Source organism: Thunnus thynnus, chromosome 4, assembly GCF_963924715.1.
Source record: "Thunnus thynnus chromosome 4, fThuThy2.1, whole genome shotgun sequence".
Lineage (NCBI taxonomy): Eukaryota > Metazoa > Chordata > Actinopteri > Scombriformes > Scombridae > Thunnus > Thunnus thynnus.
In genome coordinates, this window is record NC_089520.1 from 34336394 (window position 1) to 34355753 (window position 19360).

The 19360-nt window shown below is 38.6% G+C and overlaps 1 protein-coding gene across 1 annotated transcript in view; it reads right to left on the reverse strand.

The window, feature by feature from the left end:
- Window positions 1-1202: 1202 nt before the first annotated feature.
- mtmr14 (myotubularin related protein 14) overlaps window positions 1203-19360 on the reverse strand; it is a 29893-nt gene continuing 11735 nt past the window's right edge. The window contains exons 11-19 of the mRNA XM_067588439.1: window positions 18108-18193; window positions 17572-17648; window positions 16299-16335; window positions 15265-15335; window positions 14927-14985; window positions 11976-12108; window positions 9704-9880; window positions 8253-8459; window positions 1203-5254 (exon numbers count right to left, since the gene is read on the reverse strand). Coding sequence (XP_067444540.1) covers window positions 5074-5254; window positions 8253-8459; window positions 9704-9880; window positions 11976-12108; window positions 14927-14985; window positions 15265-15335; window positions 16299-16335; window positions 17572-17648; window positions 18108-18193 — 1028 coding nt within the window. The 3' untranslated portion in view covers window positions 1203-5073. The remainder of the gene's footprint in view (window positions 5255-8252; window positions 8460-9703; window positions 9881-11975; window positions 12109-14926; window positions 14986-15264; window positions 15336-16298; window positions 16336-17571; window positions 17649-18107; window positions 18194-19360) is intronic.

Sequence of the window (19360 nt, forward strand, 5' to 3'; positions counted from 1 at the left end):
CCCAACGTTGCACTTATGATGCGCTCAAAAGCCTCCACCATATGATCCTCCCATGGCAGCTCCAGCATGGTGATGTTGTTTTTTTATTAGATTGCATTATTTAAGAGTTGCTGCGAATATGTCGTCCCCCTCATGTACAGTACCAGTCAAATGTCAATAAGGATGGATAGAACATTAGAAACATCACTCACTACAGCCTCTGAATTACTATGGAGGTGAATCAATTACTCTGACAGTGTCAAAAATCCAAATCCAATCTTATAAGCATGAAACATATAACAAAATGTGCCTCAAATTCTGTTATTTTTCCTATTTGAATTTAAATTACACGGCAGGTGCAAAAATAATAAAAATATATAAAGAATACGGTCATACTATATAGGTGAAAAATATAAATCGTTGACTTTCTCAACACTATTACACATGAAAAGTTTAGCTTTTAGGTGAAAAAGGGGGGATAGGAGAAGTAAAAGCCAGGGAGAAAGAGGGTAAGAAGAAGCAGAAGGATGAGCAGCCAGAGAAACTGGATGCAGAGAAAGTGGGAAGCCTGTCATGCTTCTCCGTGGTGGCATTAATCACCCCTCCTACATTTCCAAGCACATTACACCTGAACATTTTACCCACATTCCATAAACATAGAGTAAGCGTAAAGAGTATTTTAAGCCTTTCAACAGCCGTTTAATAGGATAAATATTTTTTATAAATGAATAATTAGTTACTGAAACATTTTAGTTTCCACACCTCTGAGGCAGCGGGAATTAGTAGCTGATTAAAAAGAAAAACATAAGCTGCCTAGGGTTCAGGCCAGGTTCCAGCAAACATCTGGCCTGTTGAATTATCACTGTTAAAGTGGACTTAACCTGCGACCTCTAAATTTAAAGGAGCAAAAAGAATTTCACTGCAGAAAGTAGTAAATTGTGGTATTAAGTGAAGACAAATCATTAAGCTAAACACAGTTGAATGATTTAAATTTTATCAGAACCATATGCAGTTATATAACTGCTTTATGTAATCACATTTCATTTGACACCGAATTCTCATTTGCCCAACTGTTAGATGTCTTACCTGTGTTAAGGAAAAACACTTCACGTCAGCTCAGCTGCTAAGGGAAGAAAACTATGTGGTGTAAATAGTTATACATTTCACCATGGCTAAATGAATGAAAAAAATCAGTATAAAGCTGAAAATAAGCAAGTCACAAAAACATTCTCATGTTTTTCTTTATTCACAATTGCCACCTGCTGCTCAGTTCACCTTTATGTGTAGCCTGTCATCTGCCAACAATTAAGAGCAATTTATAACCAAAGAAAAGGTAAAATTACTTAAAAATGCATCAACTGTACAAAGACGAAAACTCTTTACACAGAGAACATCGGGATGAGTGCAATGCAGCATTTTAATAAGAGATTTTAAAATAAAAATTAATTTGTAAAACAAATAAAACTATATTTCACAATTGAGATAAACTTGGAGGAGGTCATGCAAAACCAGTGAGTGAAAACTGAATAAGAGTATTTGAAGGGAACTCAAAGAATTTTTCTTCCAATGACCATTTTCAGCCATTTTAAAGAGACATTAATGTCTTTATGAATCATAACTCAGTTGTCCTTTGATTGGCTGCTTATCAGCTGCAGGCAGACAGTATGCCAAAATAAAACAAATGATTAGAAACCTTGACTGAATTAGAACTCTTCAGAAAGGATATCTGAAAAAGATATGAGGTGTGGCGATGCCTGAAATGACCAAATAGTCTCAAAGAAAGCTGGACAGATTGTTCTATTGTCAGTTTGTTTGGAGGTACAAAATTGAACCACTTTCTTGACAGTCCAGGCGAAGAACTGATATGCGTGGTTATATGAACCAAATTCCTTACTCCACTGAGGAAAGACTGAATTAAAACTCACATGGCTTAAAACAGCTCTAGCATTCTAGCAAATGTGTTTTTGTGGTATAAAGAAAGCATTATGTGGCTTAGAATCTCTCAGAACACCAAATTCTGCCGCTTAAAAGAATAGTTATGGGAAGTACACTTATTTCTCTCCAAGAGTAAGGTGAGAAGATCTTTATGAATCTAATGTCTGTGTGTTGAAGTAAAGTAAGAAGCCTGAGACAGGACATGGTTAGCTTAGCTTAGCATAAAAACTTGAAGTGGGGAGAAACAGCTATGGCTTCTTCAAAAGTGAAAAAATACACCTACAACAGGTATCTTCTTTGTTTAGCCCATACTTAAACAGAAATGTAAAAAAAAAAAAAAAAAGTCAGAGAAGTCTTGGAAGGTTTTTTATCACTTTAACAAGAGCTAAGCTAACTTTTCCCCCTGTCTCCAGTCTTAATGCTAAGCTAGGCTAAGCATGTACCAACCCCAGGTCTGTGCTTAACACACAGACATGATTGACATTTATCTTCTCATCTTTGCATTTCTCAAAATGCTAAACTATTTTCTTTCATCAACACAAACTTCTTCAGCTACAGTCATCTTTGAAAGCAAAATCTCCTTGCGTCTCACTCATCTTTGTGTGAATGATACAGTATTTGTGTCTGCTAAGTAAAATCCCCACCTCATAAGCCTTATCAGGGGTGTCCGTAAGACTCAAGAGCAATGTTACTGTACACTAACAAAGACAAAGATAATCTTGTAACCAAGTGAGTGATAAAGGGGAAACCCCAAAAAATGCTTTATTACAAAGCTAACACTGCTAATGCTCTACACTCAAAACCTCAATTAACAATCCGCTGCAAACCCCTCAAGCTCTTAAAACCATTTAAGAAACAGAAATACACCTGAAACTGGACCAGAGACATAGAGACCGGATCCAGTGTTACTGAAGATAAAAAAGGCACAACAAAAGGTCCTGAGGTACAGCAGCCATCAAAAACCATTTGGCAACACCGACAAGCTAGTTTCAAATCAATTTTCTCAACAGAATTCTCTCAAGAAAATTACTTCAAAGTGTGATTCTACCCAAGAGTAGGCCAGGTAAAAATGTCTGTTCAACTGTGACCTGGAAGAAGGCACACATGTTGTTTGAACAACATGTATGTGTGTGGTAATAGCTGGGCGGAAATCTCAGCACTGGCAGGAATCAAGTGGACCTCGGTTCACTGGTCACAAGTCCAACAAGAAACAACATTGAAAAGGCCTTCAGTTCACAGATTTGCTACCACAATGCTCAATGCCTCTTGTGCTACCATGTCAGTGCTACTGAAGAAGAAGGAGATGACTGAATATGAACTGAAGTAGAGGAAGTGGAGGCATTAGCCTAGCAAGGTTAAAAGATATATTCATTGCTTCATCTCCAGGGTTTACGGTTTCTGAAAACTGTGTGAGGCTATTCAGGAGTCCTGTAGATGTTTGATGATCAAAGCTAATTTTATAAAGATGAAGAAAATATCACATAAAACTCAGAAGTTAATTTAAGGATAGGTTCTGATTTTTTTTTTCTTAAGGTTGTCTTAATGGAATACTCATGTTTCAATTGTACGGTAATAGAGTGGTCACAGTATTCAGTCATTCCTAATGGCCATGAAGGAATCCCTTCATCGCACAACTCAACAAAAATAGGGTATAAAATCCACATACAAAATTCTCTCGTGTTTATCTGTAAAGTGTTTCTTCCCTGAAACACAGCAGAGGAATATATCCTGGGAGTCACATGTAGGTTCGTTGCAGGGTTACACCGTATTCTGTCAGATTCCTTATTCCTAACCCCTAGAACGAGTCATCTCTGCAACACCTAACCATAACCTAAAAGGTTCAGTATGCTTTAAACAAAGTGCTTGTAGGATTGTCAAACACTCATTATCCCTATTTATTCCATTTCCCACACCTCAGCCTTCAGCCAGTATGGCTGTCTGAAACACCTATAAACACCTTTTCCTTTCGTACGACATGTCGTCCAAACTAGTATGTCCAGTTCGGTTGAAGCACACTGAAGCTTTAAGGTTTCAGTATGCTTCACTATGCTAACTGTTTGTCGGACTGTCAAACAGTGTATGAAACCCCCTCCTCCCACAGCTTTCATACATCAGAAACAATGTTAACTAAACTGACAGCCGCGCGCACTTCATGCAGTGATTGGCCAGGTGTGCTGAGGTGAGAATCTTCAGTGGAATGTTAAAATGCATTTCTACATGGAACACGGACTGTGGATTTTGTCTCCCCAACTCCTACAGTCAAGTCAAGGCAAGAAAATTTGACATATTTTATCCAAAAATCCCAAATTTGTCTCAGAGGGCTTTACAGTGTAGTCGCACTATGCAGGGATTCCTGTCCTGCCAAGTACTGACAGGAGACATGATTACAGCGACCAAAGACTCTTCCAGCATACAAATGGCATGTGAGTACTGTATTAAGACGAAAAACTTCTCCTTTACATCTAGACCCAAAGCTGTAAGGTCGAAAACTGATTAGATATTCAGACTTCAATCTACTGTGCCAAATTAGAAAAAAGCTTGGTGCTGAATTCTGTCAGATCACATTAAGTGCTGAGTTCATCTCAACTTCAACATCCACCTGAACTAAACAACTAAACAATGTCTTCTGCTTGGATCAGTGAAGAATAGCAGCACAAAATAAGAGAACTAGAAACATATTGCTTCCTGTACATGGGACGGTCACTGCAAAGGGAGAAAAAAAATATGAACAGATTAAGGAAGAGCAGAGGAAGGAAGAATTCTTTATATTCTGCCTGTAACAAGTACAGACCCCACACTGTCAGCCATTTACATTTCAGCAGCTAGAAAGCCTTCTCACTATCCCTTTTTGATACGGTGGCTGAGAGCATTTCCCTCCCTGAATGTGACAGATGCATGACTCGACATGGAAGATTAAAAGTCCAAAGAAAAGTTGGAGCAGCATAGAAAAAAAAAAAAATCAAATCCAGGGCGTGTAAGGTTTGAAAACAAAATCAAAGAAAATTCAAGGAAAAAAAACAAAATATAAAAAGGAAAATTAATGCTTCACCCCTGAATTGAACAGAGATATTTGGCACTTTATTGTACTGAGTCCAGACATGAATCAACTGTGGATGGATGGAAGCAGAAGGAGGGTCTGAAGTCACATTGAGGGGGGGTTCAGACGATGGCATTGGTGCCTCGGAGGCCAACCCCGCGGGCAAACTGCTCCAGCAGACCGGAAATGGCACCGGAGGGGCTGGGTGCAGAGGACTTGAGGCCCACAGTGGAGCTGTAGGCTGCCAGGAAGACTTCCCGCACCGCTTCCAGACGCGCTTGACGCTCTGAGGGGAAAGGACACCTGGAGAGGAGGGGTGGGGTGGAAGGGGGGCGGAAACAAGAGGGAGCAAGATGAGAAGACGGGAAGAAAAAGATTAGGGAGGGAAATCCTACTGTAAAAATAATAAGGAGCTGAGGCAAGATGATGAAGTCTGCCAAGAAATGAGGAGAGAAGAAGAAAAGAATGACACAAGCAGAGGGAGTTTGGATCAACCCCACTTGGGCCACAATGTACTTCTGAATTAAGCATCACAGAGCTCACACAGTCATGATCACCATCCCTCTGCTTCACTTCCGTCCTCAGTTTCTCTCGTTCCCTCCCAGTAAAGATGGATAGATGTTATTTGCCTTTTCCACTGCAAGTGATGCTTGTGGGACACACTCAATTTGGCACTGAGATCAAGCAGAAATTAAAATGTTTCCCCTGCTGGAAGCAGAGAGTAGGAGGATGAGTCAGAGGGAGAACCTGGTGGAAAATTCATCTCCCTTGATTCTCCTCTTCCTCATCTATCAATTGGTTGAGTGGGGGGACAGAGAATAGAGGTTGGAAATATCCTGCTGGAACTACAGATCCAAACAGATGGTATGCATTAGTCCTTTAAAAAAATTAAAATAAAAAATTAAAAAAAATTACTGCATTGGAAGTTTAATTGGTCACTTGAGTGTGTCATGACATGCTGTGTGATGAAACCATTGTGATTCATGCACACACATGCTGCCATCAGTGAAACTCAGCACAGAGGCAGTCATGGGCTTTTTAAGAAGCCTGTGTTATCTATGGCCAGGTATAGTTTGAACATCTCCAGTACTAGTAAAGTAAAAGAAGTTTCAATATAGATACTAACATTATACTGTTTTTCAATACTTTTCTTTGAGGAGTTTTTGTAACAGTTTCTTTAAGTTTCACTATTTATCATTTATAAGCAATAAACAAAGGTTTAATTAATGGTTAACACACTAATGTAGTTAGAAGCAGATACTGGTGTTTATTAATGTATTTGTCATAAGAGGAGGCTGCTGTATAAACAGATAATGAATGACAATATAGTAAAAAACAGTTGTAATATGATATATGTCTTCACAGGAGAAGTTATGTCCTTATTTGTTAGACTATTGAGTACATGGTATCAAGTTTGATATAACTGCCATAGTTTTTGGAATGTACAACACTAAAGCCATATGGTCAAATGTAAATAATCTATTTAAAATATAATAACAATAACTTATTTCAGCAGTCACAAAAACAAAAAGAAGAGCCACTAGATTGCAGAAGGGTACTTTACAACAACAGCTTGAGCTTCCTAAATTAAGTTTAAGTGTTGCACTTTTTAAACGGTCTCTACGCACTCGTCTCACAGCCGGCTGTACATAGAGACCGATGTTACTAGTCCAGCTTGGAGGATGGATCATTGTGGTGAAAATGAGGTGGTTGTAGCTCATTTTCTACATTACTACGGTAAGAAAGAGGCGACATTTGTGTTTTAACAACGTATCCCTTAGGAGTTAGTGATTGAATCTGTCAATATAGTTCAAACTTTACCGAGGTGTGTAGTATAGCCTACAAACTGTAGTTTTTCTGTTAATGACATGTTCCTTGTTTCCACAGCTCACAGGGAAGGCAAAATGTTGTCACCCCTGTGGCTTCAGGGAGGCAGGATGATTTTACAGTTCTGTTGTTTCTCCATCAGCTCTGATTCCAGCAGTGGCCATGGTGTCTTGAAAAGCAGGTGCAGGCTACCGGTAAGATACACTGTGTCATCTTTGAAATGTTGTTTTTCTCCTCCAGACACGCACAAGTAGGCGAGGGTGGAGAGAAAAAAATACCGGAGAATTGCCAATCCTACTTCTGATTTTGAAGGTTGAAATAAAACGCTCATTTTGATTGATTGATGATTTAGAATCGCAATCATGAATGTTAACTTCAGAAATAAAAGACTGGAGCAACTAGACTAACGTTTCAACACTACTGTGTCTTGATCAGAGTCAAAAACGACTGAATGTTGACCTGATAAACGCAAAAGAAAAACAAGTTAAAGAATGATTCTCTGTGTATTGACCAACCTTCACGTAAAGTAAAAAGAAAAGAACATCAAATACTGAGTGCACACTGCCAACAGTGAGCTGGACAAAGATAAAGTCTTTGTAATTAAACTACCACACATTCTTAAAAGATCATCACCTGCAGCAGCTGCTGCCTTCACCAGTGCCCAATGGGGAGCAAACAACCACCAGTGACACTTCCTCATTTGAGCAGAATAATGACACCTAAACTCAACCATCTGTTACATACAGGGCTGCAACTAATGATTCTTTACATTATCGATGAATCTATTAATCTTTTTTTTTTTTTTTTTTGATGAATCTCTGTTTATAAAATGACAGAGAGAAAAGCAGCAGCCCTCACATTTAACAGAGAGGGAAATGCCAGTGTTTGGTATTCTTACTTGATAGATTATAAAGTACTCTTTGGTTAATTTTCTGTCAGTCCATTAATCAAATAATGGACTCTTTGTTGCAGCACTGGTGATAGAATACTTCAACACAAGCGCTTCTGTATCAAATGATATTTTCTTTACTGAGATCTCAGTCACGTTAAACTAAACCCTCTCTGTTACTGCTGCTGCAAGACCCATTAACACCTTCTAACTGGAGTACAGATAAAGATGTGAATTCATCTTCACAACACATGGTAGGAGTAGTCACCCAAACACACAGAAATGCACAAAACCACTGCAAAGTACAATTTATTTGTTAGCAACAGAATTATTTAATATGCAAAGTAACCTCCTTGTTGTGTGATTGGAAGACAATGCTACTTTACTTTTGCCATCAAGTGATCAATAAATAACTGGTACTCAGCTTTCTGTCTTCTCTGATTTTGTGGAAGAAATTAGTTGAACAAGTCAGAAGATCAACATTACATCTGGATGTTTCATTTTGTGCGTTTATTATGTAGAGTTAATTTATCTTTTGACTACGTTTGGGGGGGAAATGGTGGATGAGGTCCAAGTGTTACTTACATTCGTCCACTGGGTCCTTCGTCCTGAAAGCTGAAGGGCAGGGGGGAGTCATAGGCAGCAGCGACAGCAGACGAGTTGGAGGAGGCTGAGGCCAGAGGTGGAGGGAAGTGAGCGTGGTCATGGATGCTTCCACAACCGGAAACTATCTGCCAACTCCCGTACTCTGTAGAGAGCGAGGACCCTGACCGGGTGTAGTCTGCTGCTAACCTGAGAGACAGAGATAACAGAGACAAACAGAAGATGTCAAGAAGTTAAAGACACAATGACAGAGACAAATACTAGAGAAAAAGCAAGACTGTCGGTCAGATACAAACTGAAGACCAAGTATCCAGTTATGACACGTGTTCCTCACATACTTTCATCTATATGATTTGACTGTTGGTCTCTGACAAACTGATAAATTATGATCTAACCCTCTGCTCTGAAAAAAAGAAAAGCCATACATCTGTGGTTGCTGATTTATTTCTAAGCCACATGAAAATAAGCCTGCCAGCGAGTGTGACCCTCATCTCTCTTGTTTTTTATTGGCTTTAAATTATCATTCACAGTCAGTGATTCCAAACAGATCACTCATGTCAAAAAAATGTTTTTGCCTTTTCTTAAAATGATGCTATTCAGCTCATGGGCTCAATGAAATATGCTAAAGGACTGATTCACTGCAGCTTTTGCATCTGTTTTTTTTTTTTTATTTTTATTTAGGGACAGATGTGACACATTCTGCTCCAGCGTGCATCTCTCTCCTCATTGTGTATGCATTTAAGGGAGGATTGCGCAAATAATAAGAGACAAGTTAAGAGGCTGATAATGTATTCCGCTGGATTTACTACCATCACACGATTCACACACTGTCAATTTTGCGGGTAAAATTCTTGCTAAACACGGTGTAGATGGATTTACATGAGCCACAAGGACAGTAGTAGCGGGAAAAGAAACGTGCATTAAATATAAGCTTATAAATAAGTAAAACCTGGTTATTTGAAAGAAAAATGAATAAATTACACTGTATGCTGACATGGTGAGATGACGAAATTTAGATTGCAGCGACTCTTGCCAAGCGGACGCAGGAAGTAATATTTTGAAAATAGCAGTGTGGATGTGTTTGAGCTTTAAATGAACAGCCACATTACATTGGTCATTAAGAATAATCTATACTAAGAAAAATTCAAATAATGATTTGAAAATGTTGATACTAGCACATGCTTAGTCACACACTGTATCTGTAGCACCACAAAAAATGGAATTATGTTATAACATATGCATGAGCTGCAATTTGAGGCCACAGTCTCTGTTGGTATCTGGACGGAGTTGAGCTGCTTGTGTGAAAAAAAAAGAGAGAAGCAGAGCGAAAGCACTGTGCGTCTGGTGATCATCCAAAATTTACACAACTCTGTTAAGTGTGTGTATAAAAATAAGACTTGGACTGGCTGATGAAGTTGTATCAACTCACTCACCTTCTCCCGGGGACAGCCAATGGGCTACTGCCAGTGCGTGTGACGGCGTGTTCTGAATGGTTGGATGAAGAGGAGCTGGAAGACCTGGCTTCACTGAGTGGATGGGAAAGGTGTTCCTCCAGAGGGTTTTGTTTATTCCATACGACCATCTGAGGAGAAGAGGTGGTGCCTTTTCTCCTGAGGAGAGAGGAGAATTCATCAGAGTCAATACAGAGGAGTTCAGAGTCAAGTAGTAAAAGCTTGTGATGTAGATTTACCAAAAGGTTGATGTTAGCCTGATGTTGATGATGAAATAAAATCAGCTTTAAATGAACTTCAGTTTATTTGGATTGACTTGAAACATCTTCATAAATTAACAATTCCTTCTGAAAAGTGACTGAAATTGAAATATCAATCATTAGTCAGTCGTTTCATTTTTATGTCATTGATCCAAATCAGTCAAATTCTGATCCCTGCTAAGACAAACATTAGCACTTCGCTGGCACTGAGGGGGTGTATATAAGAGGGCTCTGGCAAAAACATCCTGCAACACAGTGAGGCATCACATGGCAACACAACGTTGGAAAATCAAGTTCTTTCCTGGTAGATTTTGCAGCATAAACAGTGTATTTCTTGTGGGGTCACATTTGTCCATTAACCTGGACCCGATTTTCCCATCTTTTTGTGTCTAAGTGACTAATGGGGACAACAATTTTGAAATTGGTCCAGTATTGAGCGAGAGCACTGCAGCCGCACAACAGGCTGCAATGTAATCCTTTGGGGCAATAGCACCTCATCAATGTACGTCCACTAGAAGTGTTTGTTGTTGCCACCGACAGGCTCAGATTGTTATTATAAGTGTCTGATAACATTATGGAAAGGACCAATTTCAAGAATTGTTGTCCCCATTAGTCACTTTGACACAAAAAAGATGGGACAACAGGGTCCATGACGAAGTTTCACTTTAATAAATATGCAAAAAAAAAAAGTGGGATTGCAAACCATCCAATAATAACTGCAGCCCAAAATTATTTTCATAGCTAAATCTGACAGAGCTACAGTTTGAAATGCACACTGTTACACACCTTCAGCTTGACTGAATTGCTTGTCTTTTGGTTTGTAATTCCTAGTTTTTCTTCTCGATTTGAAAGACAGGCAATACAGGCCAGCTGAAGCTGTGATTTATGATACAAATCACATTTTCTTTTCATTTCACATCATAGCTCTTTGTCATAATAATTTTGGGCTCCATTATTGTTGGATGATTTGCTATCCCACATTTCTTTGCCTTTTTCTAGTTTTCATGTTCTTTCTTTGAGAAAAAAAATTAACCCCATAATTACTGGCGTTAACCACACAATCACCAAGACTGAGGATAAAGTGCCAACTCACTATGTCCCCTAAGCCCTGAACCCTCAGAGTCTTTATTTGACATCATCTTTGTCACCGCTGTCAGTGCCTGAGTGATGTGGACATATCTGTGGTTAGCAAAACATGAAGCTGACTGTAACGTACTTTAATAAACTGCAGTTTGTTATCTGCTCCCTGCTTACAAGTAAAACAGTTTTGTTGGACCAAATCAACATATTTGGAAGTATACACTAGGAGAACACTTGGAAGAACACCATCATGTCACTATGAGACAAACAAGTACACATTGCTGGTTGACGACAACTTGTGTATACTTGAATGGAAAATTTCTAGTAGCCAAATCCTTCCATGTTCGATTCATTTAACTTTTTCCAGTATGGAATTCCATTGTCATCACCATTTGAACACCACAATGCACAGCAGCGGTTTTCATCTTTAGTTGCCATGATTGCAAGGTTAATAGTAGAAACAATGCATCCATGCTACAAAGTAATCCACCAGGAATGTGTGCTTGCATGTATTTCACTAGAACCTAAAACAGCACACTTCCACCAACACAGCCCCCTGCACTGTTTTAACACAGAGCTATTTTTGGTCTGAATGCCAGCTTACAGAAAGTGTGGGATTTCACAGTGGGACAACCCTGAATCCTCACAGACACAGTAAGAGTGTGCATCAAAGTCTATGAGTCCATTAGAGCGCACATTGGAAGTGGGCCATTGGTTGCTACCGTGATAACTTTCCAAAGATTAGATTTCCTGGATTGCATTTTATCATCTCACAGGTGCCAGAAGTAACACAATCCCACCAACACAGTCCCTTGTGTTTTTTTAAAGTACCAAAAATTGCTATAAAAAAATATAAAAATAAATAAAAAAGTAATTAATCCCTGAACATTTCAAGTTTGAGTGTCTGTGCTGACCAGCTGGAGGCCTGGGGTTGGCTGGAGAACAGGTCCACAGTGTCGTTGGTGAGGCTGGAGGCCGCGCCCACCTCCTCAGTGATGAGGGAAAACTCGCTGCTCAGACTGGTCACACTGCCGCGATCCTTCGACTCTGAAGCCAAAAACACACACAGCTGTTAGTTTCAGTTCCTAACTCAATATTTCACACTGTACCAGGAGAGAACACAGCAGCCTGTGTACAGTATTATAAACCTTTTAGCCATATTTGGGATTTAGTTTTTCAGCAGCTATCTTCTTCCGGATGTGTCAATAAATTTACTTTCAAATCTAAAATTTGAATGAATTTCAGTTTCATCTTTCTTACAATGACTGTATTTCTCTGTTATTCTCAAGTTACCTCACTGCCATTTGAAACCACCAACCAAAATATAGCTAAAATTAGAACTTCATCATGATAACAATATGTTACTGCTTAACGTAGTAGAAATGAATTCAAACCATGTGGGAGTTTTCTTAAGCAGTTATAAATTTAAATTTTATGAATCAGTAGTTATCTGGCAAACAAGAAAATGTATTCAGGTGAGACTTTGTCACTTCTGCTGAGTAGAAGCATGGTGTAGCAACTGCACAAGTAAACAAGAGTCATCAAGTCAGAAAACTCACTTGGTAATGTCAGTTACACAGCAATATCTATCTAAAGTTAGCTAACAATAGCTAACATTAGCCACCATGAACTGCTAGTCATACCAGAACAAGTAGGAGTGTAATGAATTGAACAAGGATGTATTTTCTTGCTTATAACTTATTTTTTTCAGTTGTGAAAAGGAGATTGTTATTTCTTTTTTCAAAAATTACATTTGCTCTACACTTGCTTTAAAAGCTATAAAACAGAGATTTAAAAGGGGGTTTTCTCTATTGAAGTAGTAGCTGGTAGAACATCAATCAGTGAATCTTTTTGGGACTGCTCTGGCAATAATGTGTCAAGCATCATGAATAACTACTGGCCCCCCATCGCTACAGCATACACTCATAAGCAGACATTTATGCCTGGGAAACCAATTACCTGTGACATAAAACAGTATACTGATGCATATGTAAGACTCTACTGAAGGTTAAAGGCCCGGAGACATAAAAGTTTGTGATGCAAGATGTTTTGGATTTAAGCAGTGCAATTTGCTGAAGAGATGAAAGCGCTGTGTTATCACCCAGAGTCTCATTGCTTTGTCTGTGCCCCAACACTCTCTGCGCTCGCAGCATTCAGGAGCTTTGTTATTCCTCATTGCATCAGACCAGAGGCATGTGGCAGGAGCTCCCACTGCTGCCACAAGTACATCATCAAAACTGACTTTTAAAGACGATCTTCACCAGCTAGAGTGAGATACAAATACATTTCTCCTCAAGTCTGACACTTGTGTTGTTTTAACACATGTATGAAGGTCAATTGGAAAACATGGGAAATACACTCCATTTTTTTTTTATTTACACCATATGATTATATTTGTGTATCCTTATGTATCCTAGATAATTCTTTAAATTCTATTTAGCATTGCAAAATAGGAAGTCCAAATGATTTTTCTTCTTGCAGGAGATTCTTTGGTCTAGTCTTATTGTCAGGACACTGTATGAATGGGTAAAATATTGTTTCCTGTGTGCAGTATGTGGCGCTGGAGATGACATATTGGAAATTGTGTATATTTTTGATGAACTAATTGTCATTTAGGCTTCACTGACTGTTGCCTGTAGGCAATAATACATAAGTGAAATATTAATGCAGCAATACATTTAGAGGAGGTCGTCTGACATGCATATGCATTTTCATAATTATCAGACATTGCATGAAGGAGTTAAATATCACTTCCTGTGTCCACTATGTGTCACATGTTGACACATTGTGGTGCTGTATATCATGTGTAGACCACACCATGTAAATGTCATGTAAATTGGATGATGTTTGTCACATAAGGTTGACTTCCTGTTGTCAGCAAGTGGTGCTATGACTATGACTCAATATTGGCATGTAGGTGTGTTCAGGCCTGGACTCTTATCAAGCATGAGAAATATGGGACAGATTGGACAATGTAAAGTGGAGTTACAACAACTTCCTATTTCATGTTTTGGGCAAAATTGACCGGCACGCTACACCAAGAGTGTTCCATGGAAACTCAAAAGTTTCGCAATTTAGCGTCGCAAAGGTCTTTAAATATCATCTACCAAATTCAAAGTCGCTTGGCTTTTGCTTCCTGTTGGACTTAGGGTATGGCTTTTCTAAGTCTGGAAATGGTACATCTGCCTACCAAGTTTCATACATCTATATCAAATTTAACAGCGGGCCCTTTGACTTTGAAATTTTCTAGGGGGTGCCCTCGAGCCACTTTGCCACACCCAAACCCAAGACACATATTAGATATCAAGTTACACTACTTCTGATGCATGTACAAAGTTTTGTGAGTTTTCGAGCACCCCTAGCACCTCAAAAATGCTAAATGTAATTAGGAGGGTGCTATAGAGCCAACGTGTCATGCCCAAGCCCAATTGCCATATCAAACTGAAATACGTACTAGTTTGAACATGGGTGCAAAGTTTTGTGAGTTTTCACACAGCCTGAAGGCCTCGAACCTGCTCATAAAATGAAAACTGATGCACAAAATCCAAAATGGCTGACTTCCTGTCAGGCGAAAAAAATTCCCAAAAAATGTATTATGTCCAGAACAATGAGAACAATGAACAAACCTACAGAATTTAGTGAATATCAAAGCAACTTTATCCCGACATGGCCCTGCATTTGGGGGCACTATGGAGCCCGCTGGCCACACCTGAGCCCAATCACTACACAACTTTGCAATTTTCGTTGGGCACCTGGCACTTTTGTGCTCGGGCCCTAACTAAATACAATTCATTAGCGTTTTAAGTGTCAGAGCTGTCTCGTAGGCCTGTGAGGAGGGAAAAATATATGAGAATCACTGACTTACTTAACTGGCAGAGGTCCTCCACAGTGAAATCACTGTCTTTGAAGTGGGAGTTCTTCCTTCTGAAAGAAAAAAAGAAGATATGATGAAATAACATCAGAGATCAAAAGAAGAGAAAGAATACTGGATAGATTCGTACAGTGGGAATTTGCCTAAGGAATTAGGTTATTCACTGTATGAGTTAGATATTTACTGTATGAGTAAAAACCTTGGGCAATAGAGAGCAACTGTAGCTTTAAAATATTTGTGTCAGAAAGAAAGAAAGAAAGAAAGAAAGAAAGAAAAAGAAAGACAAGCGTAAATGAACATAATACATGAAACAACATAAATAAAGAACACACCTCTGTTTCCTAACAGCAGAGAACTTCTCTGAGACAATGTGCTTCAAAAAATTGAAGCAAAAAAAGAAAATCTGAGGGAGAAGAAACATTTTTGATCAGAGAACATAACAATCAAACATATTTAACAGCACACGGTGCGTCCCAGTAGCCTACTGGTTATGACACATATAACTGCAAAGTCTGCAGTTCAAATCCAGCTGTGGACCCTTGTTGCATGTCACCCCCCATCACCTCCCTTCGATTCTTGTCATCTCTCCACTGTCCCTATAATAACGGCATAAAATGCCACCCCAAAAGTATTAAAAAAAAATATATATATATATATATATATATATATATATATATATATATATATTTAACGGCACTTAAGTTCCAGTTCTGCTGAAAGTGTCCCTCCTGTGAACCAAAAGTCCATTTACACAGAGGATTAAACTCACAACACTCAATCTGGGTGTTAAAACCTGAGAAATTTACAAAAGGTTAAGAAATCTTCAGAGTCTCCAAATTGAAATTTTGCAAAGCCTGCAGTACAAAGGAAGGATTTGATATCCAAAAATAGAAAAATACAACTTCTTTTAGTGCAGGAAGTATGTTTTAATGCACAAAACAAACTCCTGCATTCTGAATGTCTGAATTACAATACTGTTCTAAAAACCTGATATTTGGGGTTTTACAAGTTAGTAAAATACTACATACAATTACCCAGGAGGAGTATAAATCTTTTCTTTCTAGCATCTCTCTCTCTCATTCTATGTTGATGATCACTGACACTTTTTTGCCAATGATCTTTTGTGTACCTGTAGTGAAAATATCTTTACACAACATATACAATTTCTGACTTGTAACACAGCAAGAAAATAAATACATTAAAAACAAAATTGATCAAGGAATGCATGCCACTGTAGCTTTTGTTGCTGTTATCAAACAGTGGTTTGTTAATTTCAGATCAATTTCTTCATTCAGCTAGTCAGTTAATGCTTTCTCCTCAAAGTTATATTATCATGTACAGAAAATCTTCTGTTAGACAAACGTACCTCCTCCCCTTTGGAGAGTCGATCTGGCAGCATGTGACTGGAAATAAATAGAGAAACAAGTATGTTACTTATTAAGAGTGCATGTTACTTACTGATTTTAACATTAATCTTTTGATATCAACATTGAATGAAATGAAATGTCAAGTAAACTAACAAACAACATCTTAGTGAAGTGTGATCCAGAAATTGTAGACAATATTCACTGAAACTATTACTTCAAGTGGTTGGCAGAGAGTCAGCCAAAAATGTCATTTTCCAGTGTGCTGAGGAGAATGGCTGAAATTTCATTCACCTCCATTGTTTTGAGGTGGCAGTTGAGATTTCAGAGACAAATATCTTTAAATATCAGCACATAAAACCAAAACTATCTGGATGGATATGGATTAGCTGTGGCTAAGTGAGAAAAGAAGAGTTGTTTTCTGGGTTTTCCATCATTAGGGTGAACTGGTCCTTTAACTCAATCAAAGCATAAATGAAGACCCTCATTGGGAATCATGTTTTTTAGTTTTTTTTCCTTTTAACATATCAAGACTACTTCAAAAGTAAATTATTCAGAAGGTGCACAAGCACTGGTGTAGGAACTAATGTAGTCTCTTGAGAGTGATTCTTTAACAGTGATCACATCTGTTTAGGTGCTCCTGACAGTGTTTATGGCCATGACAGAGAAAAGAAATCAATAGATTACTCCACAATGAACCTGAAGTCCAAATATGATTCAGTTGTGACAAAAATGAGGAAGGACAGCAGCTACAGCACCACTGGGTGCTCCCTCTGTCTCTCTGTCTCTATCAAGCTCCTTCTTCCCTCATCTCTCTCTCTCTTACACACACTTCTTCTGCTTGGCCGATGTCCCAAGGGTTTGGGCAGGCCTGCTGATGTATAATTACATGGGCTAGCTGGCAGTTAAGGGGCTTTTTACGAGACTGCCTCCGATGAGCTCAAATTGGAGAGATCGTGCTGGTAATTATGAAAAGGAGAACCCCAAGAGGGAGTGTGCGTGCATATGTGTGAGAGAGAGTGAAATATGGAGAGTGGGAGGATAAAAGACGTGGTCAAGAGCAAAGCCACAGTCGTTGTCTCATGTTGTCCCGGCCTCTCCCACTGCTTCATTAACCAGTCACTTTCAATTATTTGTGGCAGATAAACACAGCCAGACAGCACAGAGAGGCTGCAAATGCACTTCTAAAGTATTGATGTCAGCTAATGCGCTGAGTTACTGCTCGCCACAAAGTCATGAAACCATGACTGTGATGATGTTGATGATTATTTTTACCCGAAGAGGAACCAGTCGTAAGCAATGGTCAGATACAGGATCTCGGCCGGCTCCAGGCTGGCGTGCACCGCACCATCCTGTGAAAGATACATGACAAGAACAAGTCAAATATCTCAAACATCCCGTGTTAAATAAAACACCGTCGGCCCATTGTGCACAGGATGTCATGTAGCTCCAGACACCAAAACTGGATTTTTTATTCTGTTTGAAAACACATATGTGTAATCAGTCATGAGAAGTTTCCAGTTTGGACCATGTCTTGAGGAAAAAAAAAAGATAACATATTTATAACATACGGGTTCTATTTTTAATAAAGGCAGAGAATACAGAAGAGGCTAATTAGAACGCGTGTTTGAAATGGTAAATGAGTCTTATGAGTAGAGGGTCTGGGGCCACGGCAGATGGATTCAGCATGGGATTATCGAAGTCACTAATGAATGTTGGAGGGGCCAAATGAGCAGTGGGATATCATGTGTAGGGAAAACCAGGAGAGAATAAAGGAGATAGCAGAAGGAGAGGAGAACGTAGGAACTTACTGCCCACAGGGAGAGCCTGAGGAGGGACACAAACAGAGGCGTCCGGTCCCAGCCTGATATGCAGTGCACCAGGAGGCCACTCTCATCTGAAACAAAAGCAGGAGTCACCTTTAACATCAACACTTTCAAGTGCACCTTGAAGGATCAAAAGTGCATTAAGAATGATAGAGCAAATATCGTTCACAAGAGAAAAGCATGTACTGTGAACCAAACAAAACAAAAGAGAAAATCAGATGATATAATAATGAATTATAAATCTGTAGTACAACACTGCTCAAAACAACATGTTCAGAGTAGCAGTGGTAAGAAAAAAATGTTTGCCCAGGGCTGGTGATAATTCAATAATTTATCAAAGTTCAGTAAAATTAGATTGTGATAACTTGATCTCAGCATATTATCGTCTTCAAACTTCTGCTGTTCAAATGAATGATTCTGAGTTAGCGGTTGTTTAAATCCGTTTTGTTGGACACATACAGTAACACCAGAACACAGTGCATTGCTTTGAACTTCAGTTTAATTATTTTATGTGTAAAGTTTTCATGTATTTTTCATAGTGTGATATATATTAATATTGGAACTATCCGTATAAAGTTCAGAAAAAATAATTTATGCGCAGTTTTGTTTGAATGTTTCCTTAAAGATGACAAATAACATGAACTCATCACTTTTTTTTTTTACTATTTATTATGTTGTTTATGTTTTTAGACCACATTATGTTATTATGACCCATATAACTATTCATCCATAAAAGTGTACAAACTGACACACTTGCTGCTGATTTTACAGACATCAAGTGAGAAATGTTGTGCTTTTATATATGTAAATGCCTTTTATTGTCTTTCTTACGTAATGTAATTATGTTATGTAATTATTAACTATGTTGCCAGTGTGGCCAGAGCATTCTGTAAAAAAAAAAAAAAAAACAACAAAAAAGAAGAAAAGATTTCACCTTTACTTAACCAGGTTCAATAAAGGTAAAATAAGATTTAATAATATATTCACACTGATTTATGCACCACAGTCATTTGTCAGAGAATTTAGTGAGCAGTTGATTATTTATTTATCCTGCAATATGTAAATTCTCTTCAGGGTATTAGTGTAGCATCTGTTCTGGGCCGCAGCATTATAGAAACAGATAGGTTCCCCACGCAAGTATGCAAACACAAACACCTGGCCCAGCCGCTGCAAACATGCAACTACAGTGAATATACTCAACATGCGCTCCTGAGATGATGAATCAGTCTTCAAGGAGG